Raw genomic sequence first — 27636 nt, forward strand, 5'->3', positions numbered from 1 at the left:
AGAATATCTTTTTTTCATGCACATACACACACATACGCACACATACGCACGCACGCACGCACGCACGCACGCACGCACGCACACACACACACACACACACACACACACACACACACACACACACAAATATGCTTTTATTATGGAGTTATACTCCTTAAAACACAATGTACAAGCCAGAAATTAAGCTTTGTTTTTGCACAGGGCTACTAAAGGGTTAATAGTGCCACATGGTGTTCAACAGTACAAATGACTAATTTGACCTCTTAGCAAAAGGAAAAAAATCCAACATTCAAAAATGCATGATAAAAAGGTGTCATAGCTCTGCAATCAAAAAATGTGGTTATAATGGAAGTCAATGGGGCAAAAACAGCCACTAACAATAAATGAGGGAGAAAAAAATGTAAACTGATGCTGCACAAAAACTAAAAATGCTTCAAAGCCAATGTTTTTACCAATCTTTGGCATGCCCAAGACTGTGAAAAAGGTTTTAAAAAATCCAGTTTACAATCACATTTTATATTGAAAATCGGTCATTTTGTGTGTGTTTTTTCCCCAAATCAGTGACACCACTTATAAACTTGGCAATTAAAGAGTTAAAATCATTGAATTTTTGTGAAGATTTGGTAGTTTTGATCAGTACTGAGGTTGATTAACAGATTTATGTAAAAAAATTTGGAAAAAATATTCATCCGATACATTTTTATAGCCGTTGAATTTAGTGGATGTTTTCATCCACTAACAACACGAAAGGGTAGTAAATTTGAACAATGCACAAGGGTTAACTTCTGGAAACAACCGCAATGACAGCGCATATAAAAATGTAGTTTTTTATGCGCCACCTGGTGGATTTTCTGTGAAGCGAAACACATTAAGGGAAAAGGGAAAGTAGCCCCCCCGAAAACACTTGCAGAATTCTGCGTGACTCCGCGAGACGATTTGGCGAATGCCGCGGGAGAAAACGCGCGTTTTTAAAGGCCACATCTGTAGAGAGAGAGACAGAGAGAGAGAGAGGTCATGCACTGCTGAGCTCCTGCTACTTTATAATATTTTATGCAAAAAAACCATCTTCAAAAACAGAATACTTGGGATTTTCTTGGATATTACCCTCTGGATTATATTTGCTGACATCATCATCACAATTTGGACCAATTTTTGTTTCTTAAAAAAACCAAAATTCTTGGAATAAACAGCCAGGACACTACACAAAGGATCCTGCAGCAACCTTGACAGCGAGGGAGACCACTATCAACAGAGAAATTACAAGTGGTAAATGGTAAAATGGTAAATGGACTGCATTTATATAGCGCTTTTAACAGACCTATGGCCATCCAAAGCGCTTTACAAGTTTGCCTCACATTCACCCATTCACCCATTCACGCACACATTCATACACCGACGGCGGTGTCAGCCATGCAAGGCGCCATCCAGCTCGTCGGGAGCAGCTGGGGTTAGGTGTCTTGCTCAAGGACACCTCGACACTTGGTCCGGTGGAGCCGGGGATTGAACCACCAACCTTTCGGTTTGTAGACAACCTACATGAACCACTGAGCCACTGCCGCCCACAAGTGAATTTCAACTACCCAAAACTACACTGGATTTTTAGGATTTTTTGATTCTACTGGATTTCATAGCTGGATTTTAAGATATCTTTTTATCTGAACTCCAAATACAAACTCTTTAGAAAATCTGTAACAAGGATTCAAGGATACAACAAAGAGCTACCAAAACAACCTGACCATATCAGTGAACAGTAAGTCTCTCTAAATGTATTGAACCTTGGAAACCTAAGGAAATAAACAGATATTGATAAAAAAAATATATATATATATATATATTTATACCAAGATTTTAAATTAAACCAAGCAAAAGGAGAGTCAATCTTAGGTTGTTTTCACATATGTTGGTGCGCACCGTGGTGCGGCCTCGGAGCGCACCAAAATACATTGTATCATTTTTCAGTTAGTGCGGTCCGTGTTCACATATATATATTTTTTACTTTACTCGAAATGCCGCACCGTACACCATGTGACAACGGTCAGCGCTGTCATTGGTCTCTGACAGCTCTTACCGTCTCATGACCACCCCCACGTTTCCACGACAACCAGCTTGACAGGGAGAGCGCAGCTATCAAGATGTGGAGATAAACGATGCACGTCTTTGCGAAGTTTCTTTGTTTTAACGCGAAATTGCGTAGCTGTTCTATTAAAGCCTTTCTCACGGAGCCGTTTGCTAAAAGCCCATAATGTCACTATTTGTGTGTGGAGGACAGCTATGCATTTATAAAATCATCAGCTCAAACGTAAAGGAGACAGCGAATCTCTATGCAACGGACCAGGATTTGCTTGTTTGTTGTTAACCCACAATATAACACCCAGCTCACGTCACAACGAAAGCCCAGTGGCTCAAACATGTGGAGAACTTCCTGTATTTGGTTCGGCCCGAGGTCCAGCAGTGTTCACCACACAGGTGGGTCACCCCAGAGTTCGGCAACAGCCGCTCCGAGACCACCTGTTTAGAGCGGTCTCGGAGCGGTCGTTTAGTGCGCACCCGAGTGCGGCTGTTGTGTTCACACTGACCCAAACGCACCGTACTCGGAGCGACACGTCATTTGGGTCGACCTAAACAGTGTATATGTGAAAACACCCTTAGCTTGCCAAACTTGCTAAACAACAACCAAAGTTTTTCACTAGAGGTGTCAATTGGCTACTGTGAAAGGACCCAGGCCTAACAAAAGGCTAAATTTTCCCCTGAAAGGACAACAGTCTGCAAACGACCCATCTAATTACAAATTCTGATGACCGCCAGCTGGATACCATTTAAATTTCAATAACTAAATACAGCAATACAGGTAACAATGGATGGAGGTAACACATCAGCGGGATGGGACCCCAACACCCTGGCCATCATATACCCTGATGATGTAACCAGTGAAACTGCAAGAAAGAAATTCAAAACCAAACTGATCAAAGAATCCCCAGAAACACTTAAAGCAGACTTTATACAAGCGAACGAGAGGAACGTAAAAGCAGACCTGCTTTTCCACACAGAACACCCAAACGCCTGGCATTCAGCACTCTGCTCTACCTACAAAGATCTTAAAATGGGTGGAAACAAAGCAATGAGACAGTTATATCTGGACACTACACCTAAATTTAACATCAACCTATATCATAATGGCACTGTTATGATCCAGGGCTCTGAGGACAGACTGGAACAATTCGAGAGAGACTTTGCAGGCCTGAAAGCTTTAGCAGAGAAGGAGAAGTCATCCCTCCCCCCAACATCATCATCAGCTGCAACAACAGCAGATGAAGAAATCGCAGCCTCACCTGCACGAAAACACACAACCCCTCCCTCCCCCCACACACCAAGATCAGCAGTGTCAATCCAACGGATTCAGGAGTGCCTCTCACAATTGGAGATGGAAATTGCTGAATTTAAAGAAAGCAAACTCCAAGAATCTGACACTACTCAACAGTTAAGAGAGGAAATAAAGACTATAAAAGAGGAGAACAACAGCAGAACATGCACACTGGAGATGATCGTAAAAAATCTCCAAAGAGACAACAAAACTCTTACAGAAGAAGTGTCTAAGCTTAAGAAACATCTAGTGGAAAAAGACACACTCATCCAAAGCATAAATGAAAAACTGGAAAATTTTATCAAAAGCTCTGATAAGATTCACCCCAGATGCACATCCACAGGCTCCCAGACAGCCAATGAACAAAACACCAGAGATAACTGCCAGAGAAACAATAACAGGACAATCTCACAACCAACCCAGCAGAGTCCCCAAAAACGCACCAGTCAGACCTCACAGCACTCTCAAAAACCACAACCACCAAAAACTGCCATTCTAATAGACTCGAATGGCAAATTCTTACACCATCAGAAGCTCTTCCCAAACATGCGGTTGGCAAATTTTGGTGCCCCACAACCAACAGCGCACTCCAGCTCCTCCACCAATCCACTCTGCACAACCCACAGAACATTGTCATACACACCGGAACAAATGATCTGTACAACCAGAGAGAGAAAGTCGCTGACAGTGTTGTAAGAGTGGCTGAAAAGGCTTGCAGGATATTCCCACAAGCCAACATCACCATCTCCACATTACTTCACAGGAAGGACTATCCAGCTGGCCTGATCAACAGCATAAACCAGAAGATCACCTCCGCATGCTCCAGCCTCACGGCAATCAAAGTTGCACACCATCCTAGCCTTACTACAGAGGACTTATACAATCATGTGCACCTAAGCCAAGAGCGTGTACGAATCTTTGCTAAAAACCTAAAAGATGCAGCTCTTGGTAGAAAGACACAACACTCTTCCTCACAACATCATTGCACAAGACCCAACAGCCATGACCGTAACCAGCATACGACCTCAAAGAGGTATCTACAAACAAACATCTCTCCCATCAGAGCACAGCAAACAACATCAAAACAGACTGAAGGCCAACCAAGTCCTTCTCCACTCAGCCTCAGTCAATCTACAAATATGGACACTTCTACTCATCAGTCAGAAGCTACCAACGGAGCAACACAGCTATTTAATCCTACAAACTGGACACTTTCCTGAAACCTGGAGTACAGGTTTAATACACCCGCTATATAAGAGCGGAGACAAATTTGACCCCAATAACTACAGAGGCATTTGTGTAAATAGTAATCTAAGGAAGACTTTCTGTGGTATCTTAAATGCTCGGATTCAGGCCTTCCTTACCAAACACAACGTCTTAAGTAAAAGTCAGATTGGATTTTTACCAAACCATCGCACCACGGACCACATTTACACACTACAGACGCTAGTCAATCAACACGTTCATCATAAAAACAAAGGCAAAGTTTATGCATGTTTTGTTGACTTTAAAAAAGCATTCGACTCGATATGGCACGACGGCTTATACTATAAAATTCTACAATCAGGCATAGGAGGAAAAGTATATGACATCATTAAATCCATGTACTCAGAAAACATGTGCGGAGTTAAAATCGGTGACAAAAGAACAGAATTTTTCAGTCAAGGGCGTGGGGTGAGACAGGGCTGTAACTTGAGTCCAACGCTGTTTAACTTATATATTAATGAGTTAGCAGTGTTACTGGAACAATCCAGCACATCCGGTCTCATCCTAAACAACTCAGAGATTAAAGCTCTTCTGTATGCAGATGATCTGGTGCTATTGTCAGACACTGCACAAGGTTTACAGCAACACCTGGACCTGCTGGAGAAATACTGTCAAAACTGGGCCCTGACGGTCAATCTGAAAAAAACTAACATTATGATTTTCCAGAAAAAAGCCAGATTACAGAATAACAGATACACATTTACTCTAGGAAACACTGCACTAGATCACACCTTACACTACGACTATCTCGGGTTAAAAATCAGCGCATCAGGCGGTTTTGGCCTCGCGGTAAATGCACTTAAAGAGAAAGCTAGACGAGCATTCTATGCCATCAAACGCAAATTTAAACAAACAGACATTCCTGCTACAGTTTGGTGTAAAATATTTGATAGTGTAATAATGCCCATAGCTCTATATGGTTGTGAGGTTTGGGGTCCACAATGCCTAACAGATTACTCCAAATGGGACAAACATCCAATGGAATCCCTGCATGCTGAATTCTGTAGAAATATTTTAAGAGTTTAGAGAAGAACACCTACTAATGCATCCAGGGCTGAATTAGGCAGATATCCCCTAATAATACACATCCAAAAACGCTCCCCTAAATTCTGGTCACACTTAAAGGAATACTTCTTTTTGAATGACCGTGTTTCCCACCCTCATGTTCCTGTGAGAGGAGAGATATCTGTATTCTGGTTGTGCAAAAAATTATTCCGATGACGCAAAATGACGATTTTTGCGTCATTGGCAGAGATTTTGGCCAGAGGCAAAGACTACAGCCAGTATTAGAAGCTACTTCCGCATGTTCTCTCCCCGCCCATAGGGGTTGGACTGCGAGTGCATTCGGAAAAGCCCGAATCAAAACGAGAGTCAGCCATCTTTAATCTTCGCTAAGCTAAGCTAGCCTGATCTTGCATTGTAGAGAAAGCTATGGCGTTTAATCAGACCCAAAAGTCGCCCGCACAAAAACCGCGAGCGCGCAGAACACTATTTGCACGTGGAAAAGCGTCCTCGCGAGCCCGCAGAACACTATTCGCGCGCGGAAAAGCGTCCTCGCGAGGGCGCACCTCCGCTCAGCGCGTACAAATGAAGTCACACGAGCAACGGCTGGGATGTGCGCTCACTCGAATCTCTCTACGCTCGTGCAGCTGCACCACTCGCGCTCGCTCGATCAAGAGACCTTTTGGGACCTTGGGGGCGGGACATTGACTGATGTCTCCGCATCTGTGATTGGTTGTTTGTAACCAATCACCAGTGACTTAATTTTTTCCCTCAGGCACCTAGTTTGCCGCCTTGCTATCCCAGAATTACATCGAAATCTGGTCGAAATGTCGGGGACGGAGAAGCAAGAGGTAAAACAAGGAAATTTGCAGTAAATCGTGAATAAAAAGAACTTTACACAACCCATTTGTGTCAACATCCGATGAGACATCCATGATCCATGTAGTTAACAAGGATATTAACTTTACGTGGAGTTAGTGCTTGTAACTTACAGGGAGTGCAGATGGTCTAAATATTGTTTTGTTTTTACTTCTCATTGAGTTCTTTAAAGTAGTCATTGTCCGCTCATAATTTAACAGATATAACAAACTATACACTTATTTGTTGTGTAAACTGTCATAATAGGAAGAACTGCAGGATGCTGCGCGAAGGGTGGTGTCACTGCTGCAAAGTGCGCTTTCTCAGCCAGCAGTCAAAGACAGTGAGGATTTTTCTTACCTTTACATATGCTGTCTGTTATTTTTTAATATTGACAATTACATTAATAGCATAAATTGTCATATGTTGATGCATAGGCGTGGCTTGAAATTTGAGTCTGGGGGCCAGACTGGTCTGTCATATAATCTACAACGTAACATGTGCTATGATTTTTACCTTTAACTCAAAGCATTTCCATTGATTACATTAAAATAACATAGCCAGAATGTTAGTTTAAAAAACATGATATGGGTTTCTATTTTTAAGTTATCTTAAATTAAGAGGATACAGGAGGGTACGCTTCCCTGCCAACTATTTGTAGGGCAATCCATATTAACGCCAATATCCACGAACTGGCACTCTTACCCAACTTATGAAACGTACTTTTGTAAAAGTCATAAAAAATGCTGGCACTGACTGGCAACTTTTTCCAAAAATGCGGGCAGGAAAACAGTTAACTAGTATATCACATTAAAAGAAAAGATTTTCTGTACTTCTAAAACACAACACAGTTGTTGCTATTATACAAACTTTCACCCAATTACTGTTTTATAAGTATCAGATTTAGCAGATAATTGTTTAATTAGGACATATTCATATTCTGGTAGCATGGAGTGCTATATTGTGATCTACAAGATATATTAACTTTTATGTTTTTAGTAGTTTTGATAAATACACATATAAAAATGAAACCAGAATAAAATTGTTTTACAATCATCTTACAAAGTAACTTTTTAAAATGTATACGAACCCACATTAATATGTATATTTTTTGTGGAATATAACTTATTTTATAAAAATCATTTTAGCCAATGTGGGCCTGGCCCCTGCAAGCTCCGCCTATGTGTTGATGGTATATTAACATTATATGTTGTTAATTAGTCAAATAGTAGTTTTTTTGAGTGTTAAAAATTTTTTTGCTTTTCTGTGTTTACAAAAAGGAGTTTCTGCAAATCAGCAGCAGACTACACAAGACGTTCCACAGCAAAGTACCTCATTGGAGCAGAACATGGCAAGGTTGTCATATTGGGAGCTGTATTCATTTTTAGGAAAATTTCAAAATAAAAACAAATGTATGTAGTGTTTTACATCAGTGCTTCCCAATCCTGTTCCTCGAGTACCCCCCTCAGAAAGTTTTAGACTACGTTTACACGTGGGCGGCTATTCTGGAACATTTTGGAAGGAGGCTGATGAGTTGAATCGAGTGTTTTAAATAAAAAGACATCTAAAACTTTATATGAGGACCAGGATTGGGAAACACATGCTTTACATTGCTTTAGATGCATTTATCTTATGCTGTCTCTTACTTCACTCTTACAGATCCTTCCCAGGATTGTTTGGGAAGAATTCTGGAAGAAAGGTGACTGGGAAAAGAGGAACACATTCTACTTTTACTGACTTGAAAAGAAGACTTAATACTGTCAAGTCTTTTCCAGTTCAATTTTATCTTGTGAACAAGTATATGGAGAAGACACCAAAAGCTTTAGATAAGTTAACTCTCCTTCAGGCTGGGATGGGTCGAAGAACCATCAATATCACAGATGATGCTGACCATTTATGGGTAAGCTGTACCAAAAAATCACCCTTGCTCTTAGTTGTTCAATAAATATTTCAAATTATCATTCACATTAAAATAAGCACACTAAGCTGCAATTATGAAATAATTTAATAAATCCATCACAGCTTGTGTGTTGCTATATTTTGATGTTCTCAAATTCTATGAGTTTACATTTTGACAGACCTTAATAATGTACACAATTATTTACTTTTACACCCTGATTGAAAAACAAGTTGTGCTTAGGACATACAAATTAATACATGCAATTTTGTTATTTCATACCATTCAGTAGTAATCTGCTCTTTTATGTTTTCAAGTTACAAAACACTTTTAACATTTGTATTGTAATACTTAAAAATGAAAATTTGAGCTGCATTGCCTTTGTATAACATACTTGTGGTTTGGGAGGTCATGACAGTATTATCCTTGACCGTTAGACTGCTAATGAAAGTTATGTTACTAAGGAATGTACATTATGCAAAGGCTTTTCTTTACTGAAATACTTTCATATTATTCTGTAGTTGTCTAAAAAACTTGAGGAAACCTATTCCAAAATGGCTGATTTAAAGGGGGCATGGATGTTATACAAGGCTATCGGTAAGATATTAAAGCTATCTATTATTAATCTACTATTTTACCTGGTATAATGATAGATTTGACTGGCTTTAAATAGTACATCTCTTCCTTGTACTGTAGGAGGATCTGGACAACGAAAATTGTGTGTAGTTCCCCCTGAGGCAGAAGGCTACTCAGGTGCTTACCTAAATACAGTGGCACGTGGAAAGTCAACACTTTTCATAGTACCACTCCAAGGTACCCTTGATACTTCACCTCTCCCCTACTCTGCGAAGGAGTTTGAAAAAATGCCAAAAGCATCATGTCATACCTGCTCTGAAAGCATGCCAGTCCAGTTATTGGCTGCACTTGTTGCATCTTGTAAGACAGTAGAACTTCTTACTGACTCGGATGAACAGGCAAGAAATATTTTACTTTTGATTCTAAATTACTAATAACATTTGTGTTGCCCAATGTGTAATACGTCTTTTTATTTTCTTGCAGACTTCTGTGTTTTCCCTAGATAGTCCTGTCATGGACATTAGCATGCAAAACTCCCCAGATGACACTCCATCTATTGAGACATCTGTGACAGTAAGTGTCTTTGTTTAAACTGCAGATATAAATTCAGACATGTGTTCTAAATTATATAATATTTCTGTTATTCTTAAAGCTTAAACTTAAATATATATTTAAAATTTATTTTACATTTTAAGGACTCCAACAATTTAGATCTTCCTTCAAGTGCCAAAGGTTCTGAAAAAGTAAGAATATAACTGAGGCATGCATTACACTTCTGCTTCCACCTGAACTTTGACCTTCTTTTTAATACCAAACATTAATAGGAATAGTCTACTCTTTTGCCATATTAAACTATGTTATTACCGCAACCTAGACGAATTAATACATACCTATCTTTTTTCAATGTGTGCACTGTACAGCGTGTTATGAATGTGTTAGCATTTAGCCTAGCCCCATTCATTTCTTTGGAACCAAAAAAAAGTTTTATTTTGTGGCACCATACTTACTGGTATAACTCCTCATGTAACAGTCTTTAAATAGGCAAAACACGGAAGTGTTGGTGGCTTCCCTGTTTGGTACCATAGGAATGAATGGGGCTAGGCTAAATGCTAACACATTCATAACACGCTGTACAGAGCACACATTGAAAAAAGATAGATATGTATTAATTCATCTAAGTTAAGGTAATAACATATATATGGCAAAAGGGTAGACTATTATTTAATAGTAATACTTTTAATGTAATCCTAATTTAATGCTACTTAAAATTTATTTTACATTTTAAGGACTCCAACAATTTAGATCTTCCTTCCAGCGCCAAAGGTTCTGAAAAAGTAAGAATATAACTGTCACGATCGGTTAACACCGGAAAGTGGAAACAAAAGGATGAACCCAAACGCAGAGGAAATGTATGAAAATATAACTATGAATTTATTTAACGGAACATAAATACCCACGAGGGGGTAAAACAGAACATAAACTAGACACTGGAACAAAACTGGAACTAGAAATGAGAGCACACGAAGGACATGAAACTCTGACTTACAACAACGCACGCACACCACACAGAGAACACGAGGGCATTAAATAGACAGCACATCAATGGGGAACAGGTGAACATAATTAATCACTTAAGACACGAGTACATAAGGGAGTAGGTTAAAAGTGACAAGACACTGGGAACACGTGTCACACATACATGATGTGAAAACACACGTGTTCCCACATAAACACAATGCTGCCATAATCTTGCCAACATCCGACCTGGACTATAACCAAAGTCTGGCAAGATCACGACAGCCACAAAACACTGGGAACACGTGTTACACAGACATGATGTGAAACACACGTGTTCCCACGTAGACACAATGCTGTCATGATCTTGCTCTCTAACACAGACCTGAACCTATACTAAGGTCTGGCAAGATCATGACAGCAACAAGACACCGGGAACATGTGGAAACCACGCACACAATGTGATTCCACATGTCCCCACACAGAACATAATACTATCACGGTCCTGCCAGATGCACTCAGACCTACATCCAGCACAGATGTCTGACAGGACCGTGACAGTACCCCCCTCTTAAAAGGCGGATACAAGACGCCATGAACAAAAACAAACAAAACATTAAACACGAGGAACGAAAGACTGCACAACAGAAGACAACCACGACAACATTACCACAAACAACAAAGGTAAACAGACATACGTAACAAACGGATTGGGGTGATTTAACAAAAACAATATATGATGAAGGGGTGGTGGGGCAAAAACAGGGGAAACAAAATGTCCATGGGGAACATGAGTCTTAAAGTCCCGCGGCTGAAAAGCCGACTGGTGACGTGTCTCCGGCTGCGCCGGCGAATGACGTGTCTCCGGCTGCGCCGGCGGATGACGTGTCTCCGGCTGCGCCGGCGGATGACGTGTCTCCGGCTGCGCCGGCGGATGACGTGTCTCTAGCTGTGCCGGTGGGTAACGAGTCTCCGGCTGCGCCGGCAGGTGACGTGTCTCCGACTGTGCTGGCTGCGAGACTTTCCTTGTTCTCCTCCTCCTTCGTCCAGACACCGGGAGCTCTGAAAGACCACTGGTCACTGGGGTAGTCTCTAGCGTCGGGGAGACGGAATTCGACCTCCCCATCCTGATGGCGCCGGTCAAAATCCCCCTCACGCTGGACTGAGTCTGGCGGGGTCCAGCAAGCCCAGTTGGTCGCCGCCTGGCATTCACCTCGGGTCCGCATACGAGTGGGTCGTAAAACTCGTAACCCGACTCGTATGCGGGACGGGATCCTCTTCCCCGTATCGCCAGGCGGCTCCCAGCAAACATCCTCGCTGGGTTCAGTATTGGTGCGTGCGTTCTGTCACGATCGGTTAACACCGGAAAGTGGAAACAAAAGGATGAACCCAAACGCAGAGGAAATGTATGAAAATATAACTATGAATTTATTTAACGGAACATAAATACCCACGAGGGGGTAAAACAGAACATAAACTAGACACTGGAACAAAACTGGAACTAGAAATGAGAGCACACGAAGGACATGAAACTCTGACTTACAACAACGCACGCACACCACACAGAGAACACGAGGGCATTAAATAGACAGCACATCAATGGGGAACAGGTGAACATAATTAATCACTTAAGACACGAGTACATAAGGGAGTAGATTAAAAGTGACAAGACACTGGGAACACGTGTCACACATACATGATGTGAAAACACACGTGTTCCCACATAAACACAATGCTGCCATAATCTTGCCAACATCCGACCTGGACTATAACCAAAGTCTGGCAAGATCACGACAGCCACAAAACACTGGGAACACGTGTTACACAGACATGATGTGAAACACACGTGTTCCCACGTAGACACAATGCTGTCATGATCTTGCTCTCTAACACAGACCTGAACCTATACTAAGGTCTGGCAAGATCATGACAGCAACAAGACACCGGGAACATGTGGAAACCACGCACACAATGTGATTCCACATGTCCCCACACAGAACATAATACTATCACGGTCCTGCCAGATGCACTCAGACCTACATCCAGCACAGATGTCTGACAGGACCGTGACAATAACTGAGGCATGCATTACACGTCTGCTTCCACCTTAACTTTGACCTTCTTTTTAATACTAAACATTAATACTAATACTTTTAATTTAATCCTAATGTAATGCTACTTAAATACCAATTTTTCTAAATAAATTTTGTAAATTGTGAAAGTAGAAGCTTTGGCTACAGATTCTAAGCTTTAGTGTTAGAGGCAAGGGTCACCAAAATTAAGAGCTCCGGTTCGGGGGGCATGAGAGTAGAATACTCATACTCAATATGCAACCATTCAATCACAAAATTTCCTGTAACAAAACGCTAGATCACTCTGACATTTTCTTTGTCCTGTTGGTTAGATTTGAACAAAATCTGTCACAATTGAACCTCTACAAATAAGCCTTTTTCTTTTGGTGGCCCTTTATTTTTATCTTTGCAGTACGCTTAAACAAATATTTGGGGTGTACATAACAATGTAATTTTTTTAATAGTGTGGTGCATTCAAGACAGCCTGTCCCATTTGTGAGCAGTTTTATCCCAGTGACTTTGTGGCAATCCATGCAAGCTACTGTGGTGAAGGGTATTTTTGTGTTGCCATGCATTATTTTTTATGAAGTTAAATTTCAAATACTGTACATTGGTTTATTTTTGTAATGCTAGTAACTGTATTTCAGCTTTTTGTATGGCTAAAACATGATAAAGTACACTTATTCCCACAGAGCTTGTGATGAAACTGAGGCCATTGACCTGGATAAAACAGATACAGAGAGCTGTCCAAAACGATTTCGGAAACAACAAGAGATTCAAAGGTACTTTAAATCAAAACTTTCTTTAGAAGCTATTTTACATTTATAACATGATAATAACATTTTCCAATTCCAATCTTTTTCTCTATTCCCAATTTAAGCATTGCTGATGTGATTAAAATCCTTACTGAAAGGGTGGATGAAACCAGCATCTTTAGCATTTGTGTCACCAGAGATGAGATGCTTGAAAGAGGCATTAAACAATGGCAGCGCCAGAAAAAATCTTCCCCTAAAAATGCCCTCCGAGTTTCTTTTATTGGAGAGGCTGGAATTGATAATGGGGCTCTGAGGACAGAATTTTTAACTGGTCAGTCACACATGCACACGTGAAAGAATATATCTTTGTTATCTGTACATTTCATGTTACCTTTTCTCTTTACTGAAAAGAAATGATGTCAGGAATAGAGAAGCGGTTCTTTGAGGGTGGGAATGATGGCAAAAACCCAAAGTATTCAATGACCGATGTGGACAAACACAATTTCAAGTAGGTTATTAAAAACCTTTAATAACAGATTAACACTACATGCCAAGTATATCACTGTTAACACACACAGATTCATATTATAAGAAAAAGATGTGTGTCTATGTAATCATTAAGATGTCTTTCAAATTATTGATTTTTTTCTTTCCAAAATAATTTTGGGTAACTATATAAAATGAATAGCATTGTACAATAATATTTTGTTTTTGAATTGCAGGACTATTGGAGAGATATTTGCTGTTAGCATCGCCCAGGGTGGACCACCACCAAATTTTTTTTTGCAATGGTGTTACAGCTACATATCCACTGGAGAAATTGATCATGCAGCAATAAATGAAACCGACGTTACAGACCCTGAACTCATGGAACTAATTAAAGAGGTAGTTCATTTAAGTATAAAAAAAATGTGTTTGATTAAGTGTTGTAGTAGTAGTAAAAAAAATGTTTGTCTTTTTTTATTAATATAAACCTTATTTGTAAACTGTGTGTAAGATTCACGCAGCTGACAACACAATCCTGATGGAGTCCACAGACAGGATTTTGTCATGTGGATACAACGGGATAGTTTCTACACAAAGAAAAGAAGAGATTGTGCGGTAAGCGATTTCTTTTCTTATAGGTAAAATTTTTTTAATTTGGTTTTAACTAATTATTACTTGTATTACAGCTCTGTAGTCCTACACGCTACAATGAGATTACTTCCCATGCTACAACAAATCTGCTCGGGAATGAAACTGTATGGGCTTCTCAGCTTGGTCCAACAAGCAGCAGACATTTGCAGACAACTGTTTGTTCCAGGAGCCTTTTGCAAGGCAAGCAATACATACAGTAATCTGCATTATTTTCAGATATAATCTGAATTATTTCAAAATATAAATGTAATCTATGTAAATATTAACTTTCTTTTCTGTAAATTTTAGGTGGATGCTGATTTTCTAGTGAAATCACTGTCACCTGTTTTCAGTGAGAAGGGTACAATGAGGCGTCAGAGAGAATCAAAAGTGGTCAACTTCCTGCAGGATTATGTACAGGACATTGAGGATGAAGGTGAATAATTTGTCAAATTTACCAGTGCTGTCATACTGCAGTTAAAACTATTTTGATGACTTCCGATTATTGTGCATCTCTTAAACTGGATTAAAAAGGATTTGTTTCTTTCTGCTTTACGTTTTTCGGGAGTAAAGCAATTGTTTTTAAAAGTAGCTGTCATTTTCGTTGGGGCAGTTTCTGCATAACTGCATAATTTTTAACTCCAATCAGTTGCAAGTTAAAACTTGTTTTTTTCAGAAGGGAGCAAAAATGACAGGGAAGACATGCCTAAAGAGGAGACCAAGGGTGAAGATGTTGACAAGGGTGAAGATGTTGACAAGGGTGAAGATGTTGACAAGGGTGAAGATGTTGACAAGGCAGAAGGACATACCAACAACATGCACATTAATGTTGGCAAGTTTTGCCAGTGGCTGACCGGACAGTCTCATATCCCATTAAGTCATGCAGACCGTGAAAATTTCAAAATTGTCATGGAATTTGACCATGACTGCAGTGTGCGCTATGGAAAACATAGTATCTGTTATCCTGTGGTTAATGCATGTTCTCACTCGGTCATATTCCCAATTGAACATCTAGGTACATATATGGACTTCAAAAATGTAATCTCACAGGCAATTACCCATGGTTATGAATTTGGACGCTATTAACAATGATCCAGCCCATCTGCTGTCTCGTTCAAGTTGTTCATCAAATTGATGTTTTAAAGTTCCAGCACAATAGTAAATACAAGTTGTTTGCATTCAAATGTTTTTATTGTTAAGCAGTACCAATGCATTTTAAAATCTGTACATGTTTAGTAAACATCAGAATTGTGCTAGAAAATAGTGTACAATATTTAAAAAAAAATTTAGTCCCATCCACTGAGGTGATTGTTGGAGGTTACATTTGTGTCTGCAGGCGTTTTATGTGTTCATGGCAGACAATGTATAACTGTTCATCAGTAATGCTTAGGTCACTTGGATCAACCAAAGTTTGCAGTTCATTCATTTTCTCAATAGTGAGAGGACACTCATATTCTGGCACTACAATACCAGTTTCTGAGTAAAGGTGATCAAAGTCAACAGCGCTCTCCCAGTCAATGTCTGGCTCTTGTAGGTCCTATAAATGTTTAAATAAACAAGAAATCAAAGCTGTGCATGTGTATACTTTTTTCATAAAATAATGGTCATGCTATTTAATATCTAATTTCTTCCTTAAAGTGCATTTACACTTACCTCAAGGTTTTCAGAATGTACAGGTGCATTAGTACTCAGCATCTGTGCAATCTCCCAGATCTGGGTCGGAGTCCGGTTTCCTTCTGTACGGAGGGGATGGTGGTTCCATCCTTCAGTAAATATCTCCAAGTCTCTTTTGAGTCTTGGTAGAAATGCATAATGCACACAGAATATGTCATCCGTTAATGAAATGTCCAGGAGACCATCTTCTTCAAGAGAGTGTAGAAGGTTGTAATACTTAGATGACACAGAAACCCACACATCTCGCCATAACCGTTCTATCCTATTGGGAGTGTAAATGAATAATATTCATTACTGTGTAGTAGGGGTGTAACGGTACGCAAAAATCACGGTTCGGTGCGAACCCCGGTTTTGAAGCCACGGTTCGGTTCATTTTCGGTACAGTAAGGGAGAAATGCAAACATTAAACTGCAGGTTGTTTATTACTTTAAACTTTTTTTTACAATTTGTTTACACTTTTTTAAACACTTTATTAAAGTATAAAATATATATAAAATGAAAAAATAATAAATAAAATACTACTGCAAAGTTATTTTTTACATTATTTTATAACAGAAGGTAACTCTTATCTTAACCTTCTCTTAAACTTTTCTACTAAAACCTTGAACTAACAAATTCAATTCCTGAATACATTTATGAACTATTAGCCTACATTTTTGCCACTAAAAATTTTCTGTTTTGATTTATTTTGGATTGTTTAACTCACAGAATTGAATTGGCTATGTACCATCTCTGTATAAAAATAATATTACTGCTCTATGTGTAACTGCATAGCAAGCAACATGATGATATACTTATTATACACTCATTTTGAGATTAGTGAGCTGCATACATAGCCATCTTTGATCTTTTGCACGTTTCTCCTAATCTTTGCTTGTGTCATCAATGTAAGCTGTGACTTTACTTACGAACCCCTCCGCAGCTGAGTAACAGCTGAGTAAGCCCGGGTTACAGCTCTTCTCTGTCCCGACCAGCTGATCGCATTGTGACAATGATATGATTGACGTGATATGCAGATGAAAAATCTGATCAAGAACAAAGCAGCGCGTTGACACGCGTTTAACATGCGCTTTTAGATACGACACGTAAACGTTTACATCAATAATCAAACGGATATACAACTAAGTAAATAAAAATCTTTCTGCGGGCCGAATTATGTTATATGTTTGACAGAAGACTTGCGCTGAACGCGGAGACTTCCGCCACTTAATATGTTCGTGCGGAAACGCACGTATTATGTTCCGCACAGTCGCACACAAAATACTTTCGGTGCACGTGCGCACCGTGCCGAAAGCCCTGAACCGAAACGGTCCGGTTCGAATACACGAACCGTTACACCCCTACTGTGTAGGAAAACATAACATTGTTTTTAAACAGATAATAAAGGAAAACGCCACCGTTTTTCAATATTTTACTATGTTCTTACCTCAACTTAGATGAATTAATACAAACCTATCTTTTTTCAATGTGTGCACTTTTAAAGAGCACCTATTATGGGATACACGTTTTTAAAACATCCTTTTGTGTGTATGTGTGTACAAGTACATGCTAACGATATTCAAAAAGCACATACCTCAAAGAAAACGATGACGCAAGTTATCGTCTCCAACGTTCAAGGACTACAAAAAACGCTCGGATTGTAGGCAACAGTTTACTTCCTGGGATTGGTGACGTAGATAAGACCAACATTATCATGAATCCACCCCCTCTGCTGCGCTTGGCTACGCCCTCAAAACTGGGGGTGGGGGCGCCAGAACGCTGAAGGGAACGGAAGTGGTGGCAGAGCGGAGGTTGACTGGAGTTAGAGTGTGTTTACAAACTGTTGTTGCGTGATTAAAGATGTCAGACGCTGTTTCTTTAGATGTGAGGGCAAACTATCCCTTTATGGCCTTCCTAAGGCAGAGGACATCAGGATGCAGTGGATAAAATTCATGTTTAATACGGTTCCGGCACAATACAGTCAAAAGCTGTTCATATGTTCACGGCATTTTTCCCATGACTGCTTCGCAAACCGTAACGAATTTGAATCTGGTTTTTCGCAACGTCTTCTCCTGAAAGATGGATCAATTCCTACTTTGTTTGGATTACCCTGCACTTCTGGATCACAGGCTGTAAGTATCCATGTCTTTTGTTTACCACTTACGTTACCGGAGCTTAACTTACGTCCGTGTGGAGCGAGCGTGCAAGCTATTTATTGGATTGTAATATTGTATTTCATAAGCCACGTACCATATTTACCCACACGTATGTTGAATTATGTAGACTATCGGTTTTAACATGTTGTAATTCGTTTTTAAATGTTGATTTAGACGTGTTTACAAACTTGCTTCCAGCTAAACTGTTAGCTTTACAGTATAGCAGCCGATCCTGTTCCCCTCGGAATGTCTGTTCCCCTTCTCGCTTTTTGTACACCCAGCTGTTTTTTCTGAATATTTATTTCATAGTTTTAATTGTTGTAAGCTGTATTAGGTTGTACAAACTCTGTAAATACGCTATACCATACTAAAAAAATTAAATAAATAAAAACACGCAGATATTCTTGGGTACCTGCGCCTGCGCTATCAGTAGAAACGCTTTATCGACTGGAAGGGGGAACAGACATTCCGAGGGGAAAAGGATCGGCTGCTACACCGGTAAAGACAACTTAAGTAAAGATGATATATTTTACTGTTGTATTTACTTAAAGCTGTAGCTATTTTAGATTTTGAAACAAAGTAAACACGTCCTGTGTGTTACTCTAATGGGGCATTTAATATGTAATGCGTGAATGTCTGGGTGCGTTATAGTCTAACGATAGTCGTTGTCCTCTATTGTTATGTCCTTTTGGCTGATTATATGTTTGTTTTATTTTTCTATTTTCCAGAGTACATCGCAGCATGTACCCCACACTGTTGGAAGGCAACATGTAGAATGCCAAACTGATCCTCCACATGCAACATCAGTGGGCACAGAGTATGATCAATCAAAAAAACAGCAATCAGTCAGCACACAATTGTCCTTTGGTACACTAAGGGACTGGCATATGAGGAGCAAAGGTATGTAACATATTTGAGGTATATAGCTAACAATACCACTGTCAAAAATGTAAACTTAAATGTATCATTTTCCTTTCTCTCAGAAGGAAAATCAATTTATTAATTTTATTGCTAAAGCATTAATGGGTAAATTACCCCTCTTTATTTCAAATTTGCTAATTTACCAGAATAGTGTTTACAGGACAAGGTCTTCAAAGAAAATACTATTAATTACTCAATAAACAAAAACAGCTATTGGTAAAAATGCTTTTTCAACATATGCACCAAATGTCTGGAATGAACTCCAAAATACTTTAAATTTAGTATCACTTCAATCGATTAATTCTTTTAAAAACCTTTTAAAGTCAACTCTCACTGAACAATGCAACTGTTTTTAATTGAGTATCTTATACAATCATTTTACTATGTATAGTGTATAGAGATTTGTGGTGTATCATGTAATTTATGTTTTGTCTGTTATGTATTGTAACTTGGCCGCCATTCTTGGCCAGGACTCCCTGGAAGAAGAGTTACTGTAACTCATTAGGACCTTACCTGGTTAAATAAAGGTTAAATAAAATAAAAAATAAGTGATAATGAAAAGTTTTTTTCTCTGCATTATCGTAGGATCCCAGGCAGCAGTGTTGTGTCACAGTGTTTCCACTGAAACAACATCAGCGTACCCAGATTTCCCATTCGGATTACAATCTCCAATCTCTTCAACACCTATGAAGACCTCTGCTTTTAATCCAAAGAAAAGACGTCGCATAGAGTTGGAGGAGGAAGATACTGAGAGCGAAACACTATGTGAACCTCACGACACCACATATAACCCAGAAGACACAGTTGTTACTGAAGAATCAGAACTGTCGTAAGTTCAATATATACGGTATGTTATAATGTAATTTTGAAAATCATAATGTAAATTTATTTAAAATTGTGTTATTTTACTCATATTTTAGATTTGTGCAAAGTTCCTCATACAATGAAAAAAAATACGTTGTATTTGAAAGCTGCCTCCGAGACTTGTTCGACATCTATCCACTTTGCCGGAGGAAGTGTGATGTTCGTCAACGGCAACAGGGAACTTTTGTGGCATTCAGTCAACTTTGCTCAAACTGCAGTTACAACAAACAGTGGAATAGCCAGCCCATTGTTGGAAGTACACCTACAGGAAATCTTCTTCTGTCTGCTGCTACGTATTTCACTGGTAATTCATTCATCCAGATAGAAAAGGTATTTATATAACTATTCATACCACATTACATAGGAAATTATATGTTTGTATTAGTAGATATCAAAATATTTAAAATTAATAATAATAATAATAATAGTTTTATGTTTTATGTAATACTTTCCTATTTTTGTATTTGCAGGTTTTCCGTGCCATGAATCTCCAGGTCTTTCAATATGACACATTCAGGAGACATGCAAAGAATTTGTTGGAACCGGCTATTGTCCACAAGTGGAAAACAGACCAAGCGAATATGCTTTTGGAGTTGCAGAAGAATAATAAAATTGCAATTGCTGGAGATATGAGAGCAGACTCACCAGGTGAGACCAGAATTTCATAAATTGCTTCAAAACATTTTCAAGCATACTACTTGGATATTTATGTTTTTCACTGTTCCCATCTTTGTTCTTTTTCTATAGGACACTCAGCAAAGTATGGTAGCTACACTCTACTCGACTTGAACACCAACACCATAATCGACCTTCAGCTTGTTCAGGTGTGTTATATATTCTTTTTAAAACTTTGTCTATATGTGAAGGTTTTTTGTCATATCTTGAAAACGTTTATACTCCTTAGAGCAATGAAGTTGGAGGAAGCTATCACATGGAGAAGGAGGGCCTGAAGCGTTCCCTAGATCTTCTGGATTCAAATGGTCTGATGGTGGACTACATTGTGACTGACCGACATCCACAGATCCAAAAGTTTTTGAGAGAACGCAGCATTACACAATACTATGATGTGTGGCATTTTGAAAAAGGTAAAAAATTATTTTTGTTGTGTTTCTAAACAAGTCTATATTACTGACACAATTCTTTGCGCAAACAATACTTTATAAAAGTTTAACATAGCTTTTGATTTCTTAACAACTTTATTCTTATCAGGTTTGTCAAAGAGACTAGCCCTTCTGGCAGAAAAAAGGGCTGTGAGATTTTAAAGAAATGGTTGCGCAGTATTAGAAATCATGTTTACTGGTGCGCAACATCTTCAACTTCTGGACCTGAGAAGGTGGCCAAGTGGAACTCCTTGATAAACCATCTTCAAAATGTGCATGTCCATGACGACCCTACATTTTCCAAATGTGAACATCCGGACCAAGAGTCTAGCAATTCAACGAAATGGTTAACACCAGGTATGTTTTTGTCTTTATTTAGTAAATATTACTTTTGAACTTGTCTAATTAGTATAATACATAACAAAAAAATCACTAATTCACTAAAACGCATCCAGATGGAATATCTGTGTTCTAATAATATTCTGTTTGTTTACTGTATAGTTTGATCGGTGAGATAATAAAAATTATTCTTTCTGTTGTTACCCAAGGGTCAATGGTTCTACATAAAGTAGAAAAAATCTTAGTCAATATGAGAGTCCTCAGGGATGTCGGGAAGCTAAGCCATCACCATCAAACATCATCAGTGGAGGCCTTCCATAGCCTGATTCTTCGATTTGCACCCAAAAATGTGGTCTTCCCATTTATTGGAATGCTGTGCAGGTATTTAAAGTATTCTATTAGTTGTGTAAAATAAACTAGTATTTACATTTACAATAAATGTATTGCTTGTTATGTATTTACAGATTGTACCTTGCAACCATGCATTATAATGAAAATGCAGACCGTGAGCAAGCTGTAACAAAAGCCGGAGAGGCAAAGTTCAAGGTTGTGTTCCCAAAATCTAAGAGAGGGGAATGCATCGCAAGGCCAGTAAAAACACAAGCGACATACTGTAAGCAGTAACATTTTTATTTCAAATATATTAATTAAATAAATGTACAAACTGTATGAAGCTGTAAAATAAATGATCAAACACAAAAGATTTACTGTCATATCTTTACAGTTTATGTGGATGACCTGATCAGGCTTGTGTTTGACGAGGTGCTTGAGGACCCAGCTCCATTTGTTGAAAAGCTGAAGGAAATCCCGATTCCATTGGACCTGGCATCACAGTTCGAGAGGCCTTCCAAGGAGGACGTGATTGAACGCCATCTCACGCGCTTCAGTGTAGGGGTGGTCGGAAGCCGACATACCGACCAGCCTGATCGGGAAACTCCAAGCGGATCCTGAGAACAACACACGATGGGATGACAACCCTATTGTGTCGTCCTAGATAGCCCCAACACCAGCTGACAAAGCTTCGATACGCTGTGTATCTGTAACCTCTGTAAGCATTAAAATGGACAATTATTCAGAGGAGAACAATATAGGATATAGTATAGTATATTATAATTACTAAAGCATGTTTATTTGTATATTTTTACAATTTTAATATATTGCAATAAAAAACTTTTGGCTGAGTCATATGTTTTTTCCTAGATACATATTTTGGGTACTTTGTTACTATAATGCTACTTTAGTGTTATTAGTTAAAAATGTAGTAAAACTTGTCAACACTTACTCCTCTAGTGTTCTGCGCCTCAAAGGCCCATAGTCGGTACTATAAATGTTGTGGATGTTCTGCAGTGTGTAGGGATTAAGACAGTTTGGTTCAAAACCTGGATGATGAATCATGCAGGAAGGAGGTCCTGGAACCTGTTGCATTCTCCTTACAACCTAATAAGTAATTATATAGCACTTATATGTAAGCAGTGTTTTATAATAAAGGTTATTACAGTAAAATAATGTAGAACTAACAAATTAAGTCATTTAAATTAATATTTTACTATATGCCACATATGTGTTTCCATATAGACCAGTTCAAATGATGTAAACAACACTGGTCCAGAAACACTTCTGTTACAGTTTGTGACAGTTATGTTTTTATTTCACATATATTATCTTTAAGATGTTTGTTTAACTTCAGTTAATTCAGGTTTATATGTTCTGTTGGTTTATTTTATCCCAACGTTTATCTAGTGTTAAAAAACGTTGTTTACATCTTTTGAAATGGTCTATAGTTTGCAAAGTAATGTAATACGTTATAATTACCTTTGGAATCTCTTTGCAACACAAGTTTTCAGCCTCGTTTGGCATTCTGGCACAGTTGCCACACAAACACCTAAACAAGTTAAATGCAAACTCGAGTTTATTGACGGACATCGTTTTAAATGTAATATTTTGACGTTGCAGTTACTGTACAATACATCCTTATTGTTAGGCGGCTGAGTGAATAAAAAATTACCATTGAGAAACGTTCTGCAAAAGTCTTGCTTGCGGAGGTGTTGCTGTAACGGCCGTCTGCTCGTCTGAACTCTCTGGATCGGACTCGGGCTCGAACTGGTAAGGCAGTACAATCGCCATTGTTTCTGCAATCTGCATGTAGCTGTTTACGTACGTTCCTGCTCTCTTTAGGACCGGGAAACACACGCGAAGTCAGGGGCGTATCCTTTCGAACATACGCCGAACCCAGTTGACCAATAACAGTTGAGTAGGCCATCTGACCAATCAGAGTAAACTAGACATTTTTGGAGGCGGAGACAGGAACTGAATCCGACCATTTCAGAAAGAGGGCAAAATTGGTGAGGTATGTAGGCAGTTTATAAAAATAATATTGCATTAATTAATTGTTTTTATCAAAAATATTTACTAATAGGAGACCTATTTATACGGTAAGGTGCTCATTTTGGGGCATAATAGGTGCACTTTAATCTTTGTACAGTACCTTGTCAATGTGTAAGCATTTAGCATAGCCCCATTCATTCCTTAGTATCCAAACAAACGTTTTATTTTGTGTCACCATACTTACTCGTGTAACTACTCATGTAACAGTCTTTGAATCGGGAAAACATGGAAGTGTTTGGTAGCTTCTAAATTCATCCCTGTTTGGATACTAAGGAATGAATGGGGCTTGGCTGTACAAAGATTAAGTGCAAGCATTGAAAAAAGATAGGTATGTATTAATTTGTCTAAGTTAAGGTAAGAACATAGTGGTGTTTTCCTTTAAGATAGAAAAAAACTGTTGGTTGATCACTAATATGTGGTGTAAGTTCAAGTCTGACCTGCTAACACAATCTGTATGTTAAAAACTGTGAGATTTTGGAAATGTAATGTTACTAATGGAAACTTAAAGTAAATTTTTGTTTGACAGCTCAAACAGATAAAACATTACAGTTTCTGGTATACAAGTGTTGGCTATTTAAAAGTAAAACAAGGCACAGGATACTGGCCAAATAAGAATTCATAATTTGTTAGTCGTGTTAACGCTAACCCTACTATTTTACCCAATAATAGTACCAATACATGATAATGATGAAATTATTAAATTTAGCTACTACACTTAACATGTAGAGAATAAGCCCTGAATTCAAAGGCAGATACAGATAGTACTTCAGCTTTTACTTTTAGAAATATGATACATTAGAACAAATCAAATGTAATTAGGATCATACTGAATACAGGGAAATCAAAGAAAGACCTTTGGTTGAGAAATATAAATCTTTTGTACCTTTGGTTGTGCACGCTTTTTCCTGAGATAAAGCTTCCTCGATCATTTCCACGGACAGTAAACATAAACCGAGCAATGTCCACATTCTCCACTCCCTGGTCAGCTCTTACCCTAAATCACAACAATAATGAATTAATTAGGACCTGGTTATATAAAACAATTTAATTTTCCCCATCCTATTTACCTACAAAGACAGCACTGCAGCTTTGTAACAATTTAAAGTTACAGTACCTTGAAGGTAAACCGTGGCGCTGAGTTGCCTCCAGAAAGAATAAAAATGCTGTGGATGCACGGTTATTTGTGGCTGCATTCAAGTACAATATCTACAAAAGTAAAATGAAAACAATCAAAAAGCATCCTGTGTCTGTGTGTGTGTCTGTGTCAGTGGACCAATTGTCCCCACAAAGATAGGAATACCAGTGTTTTTGTGACCTTGTGGGGACATTTTGATGTCCCCATGAAGAAACAAGCTTATAAATCAAACAGAATGATGTTTATTGAAAATGTGAAGTAGCAGAAAGGTTTTTGTGATGGTTGGGGTAGGGAATGGGGTAGGTAAGGGGAATAGAATATACAGTTTGTACAGTATAAAATGCATTACGTCTATGGAATGTCCCCACAAAACATGTAAACCAGAATGTGTGTGTGTGTGTGTGTGTGTGTGTGTGTGTGTGTGTGTGTGTACCAGAAGGCTATTGCACAACAAACTATGATGGCTGCTCAATCTGATAAGTCAGATTGATTCCCATCAAAGTATTAAGTCATTTGAAGATGTTACTTGATGACTAATAACAAAACCTTTCAAGTGTATTTACTGACTTTATGTTTGCCACATGATTAGCCAGTGCACAAAAAGTGTAATTACTAAAATACTGGAACAGCCAATTACCTTTCTGGAGAAACCATCCACACCTCCAAATATCACAATATTGTATCTGGGAAGCAATTAATATTAAATATTAAATATTTTTCATATATAAATTAAAAATGCAAATGTTTTGTATATTAAACTTGACTTTAATTCAAACCTTATTAACTTGTGGTTTGTGTCCACATGTACCAGAGACAAGGGCCCTGGTACAGAGTACACTCTGCGCACAACACAGCCAAGACTTGACAGCCTGGAGATGATGCCCACAGAATCGATCCTATGCATAGAGGCTGCTACTCTACTCCACTGAACCCTGTGGCCCATTGACTCCAGTCTTCCTTTGACCATCCTGTAGCCTGCATTTGGTAAATTGTTCTTGATAGAAGATACCACATTGTCAAGTTCATCATCACTAATGGAACTATACATGTCCCTAACAGAGAGCTCATACTGTTTCATGCGTCTGAAAATGGTGTTTCTCGAAACACCCATCAGTGTTGCTATGCATTGCACAGGAAGTTGAGCATGGAGCATTTCTTTCAAGCGTTCTTCCTCAATTAAAATTTTTGGTCGTCCTTTGCTACCACTAATTTCAACTCTGACACATGGGGCTGGATGTTCCACTTGTGCCCTCACAAGGTCAAAAAGCTCCTGCATAGCCTGGGTGATGGCAGGGGGAATTTCTATATGATTGGACAGGGCCTCCAGAATATACAGCTCCTGACGACAGAGAAATTCCAGATAATCCAGATTAAGTGGTACTGAACTGAATCCCTGCTGTAACTTGCGTAAAAGATTTTCCAAAATGTGGTGTCTCAACTGTTGACAGAACAAAGTAGAATTAATGGGGCGTCAATATACATACCTCAATTGTGATAGGCCTACAGACACACCCCAATTTTAAAAGTTAAAAAAGGGTAAACCTTTAAAATGTTTAACTGGTTATATTTCTTATTTCCTAGTGCCTTATTCTTACTTGTCCCAAAAGTTGATATTTTTCTAATTATAACCTTTAAAACAATAAACAGAATCCATATTTTTAAAAGTTGACGTTATTGCATGGATTAAACAAAGTATATTGTTTTAAAGTAAATTACCTGCTCCGACATGATTGTCCCACGACGACTTCTTCTTCTTCTTTTGGTTTAATGGTGGGTTGCGAAGCACCTTCAAAGGTGCATACCGCCACCTACTGTGATGGAGGGTAAAAAACCCGACTTCAAACAACCAATCACAGATGCGGAGACATCAGTCAATGTCCCGCCCCCAAAGTCCCAAAAGTCATCTTGATCGAGCGAGCGCGAATGGTGCAGCTGCGCGAGCGCAGAGAGAGGCCCTGTCCCAAATGGCACACTCCGGACTTGTGGTCCTCCTCAGAGTCCGCACTTTGATGACATCACGTAGTCCAGACTTTAGGGACCCTTGATGTGAGTCCACGTGGGTGCACCGGAGTCGTATTTTGGGACAGACTTGAGCATCACACCGGAAAATAGGTAGAGAAGTTGCCCGTCAGTGTGAACTCCTCCCTTCCGTCGTCTGATTGGTTCGATTGCCCTTTCGCAAGGACTTCTGGGTTGGCAAAGTGCGCGAAGCCTGCTGCAATGCGGGCTTCGCTGAAGACCGCATCAAGGGGGCAAAGGAGGTGTGATGAGCACACTTCAAAGCGTAAAAATGACAGATGGGACACCCTACGGACTCGTAGACTACGCGAGAACGCGCAATTTAAGGCCACGAGACCGAAAGTCCACATGAAGTGCGCCATTTGGGACAGGGCCAGAGTCTAGTGAGCGCACACCCCAGCCCTTGCTCCCGTGACTGCATTTGTGCGCGCTGAGCGGAGGTTTCCGCGCGCGAATAGTGTTCTGCGCGCTCGCGAGGACGCTTTTCCGTGCGCGAATAGTGTTCTGCGCGCTCGCGAGGACGCTTTTTCGCGCGCGAATAGTGTTCTGCGCGCTCGCATCTCTCGCTCGCGCGCTCGCATCTCTCGCTCGCGCGCGGTTTTTGTGCGCGCGACTTTTGGGTCTGATTAAACGCCATAGAAAGCCG

At 39.3% G+C, this 27636-nt stretch overlaps 2 protein-coding genes across 3 annotated transcripts; one reads left to right on the forward strand and one right to left on the reverse strand.

The window, feature by feature from the left end:
• Positions 1-17955: 17955 nt before the first annotated feature.
• On the forward strand, positions 17956-22315 carry LOC135728198 (uncharacterized). 2 transcript variants are annotated; one of them, XM_065246344.2, is made up of 11 exons: positions 17956-18203; positions 18956-19127; positions 19734-19977; positions 20069-20342; positions 20483-20660; positions 20760-20836; positions 20917-21097; positions 21222-21469; positions 21661-21832; positions 21916-22064; positions 22176-22315. In XM_065246344.2, exons 1-8 carry the CDS (start codon positions 18006-18008, stop codon positions 21272-21274), a joined length of 1377 nt encoding a protein of 458 aa, XP_065102416.2. In that variant the 5' UTR covers positions 17956-18005; the 3' UTR covers positions 21275-21469; positions 21661-21832; positions 21916-22064; positions 22176-22315. The 2 variants fall into 2 exon arrangements, with proteins under 2 accessions (XP_065102416.2, XP_073671400.1); XM_073815299.1 differs by having other exon boundaries at positions 21661-21800.
• Positions 22316-22334: 19 nt separating this feature from the next.
• Positions 22335-23757, reverse strand: LOC135735414 (P2X purinoceptor 7-like). Its single transcript, XM_065253858.1, has 4 exons — positions 23457-23757; positions 23264-23333; positions 22734-22888; positions 22335-22497 (listed from the first exon to the last, which is right to left on the reverse strand). The coding sequence occupies exons 1-4, from the start codon at positions 23591-23593 to the stop codon at positions 22335-22337; spliced, it is 525 nt and encodes a 174-aa protein (XP_065109930.1). The 5' UTR covers positions 23594-23757.
• Between the last annotated feature and the right edge of the window lie 3879 nt (positions 23758-27636).

Source organism: Paramisgurnus dabryanus, chromosome 7, assembly GCF_030506205.2.
Source record: "Paramisgurnus dabryanus chromosome 7, PD_genome_1.1, whole genome shotgun sequence".
Classification (NCBI taxonomy): Eukaryota; Metazoa; Chordata; class Actinopteri; order Cypriniformes; family Cobitidae; genus Paramisgurnus; species Paramisgurnus dabryanus.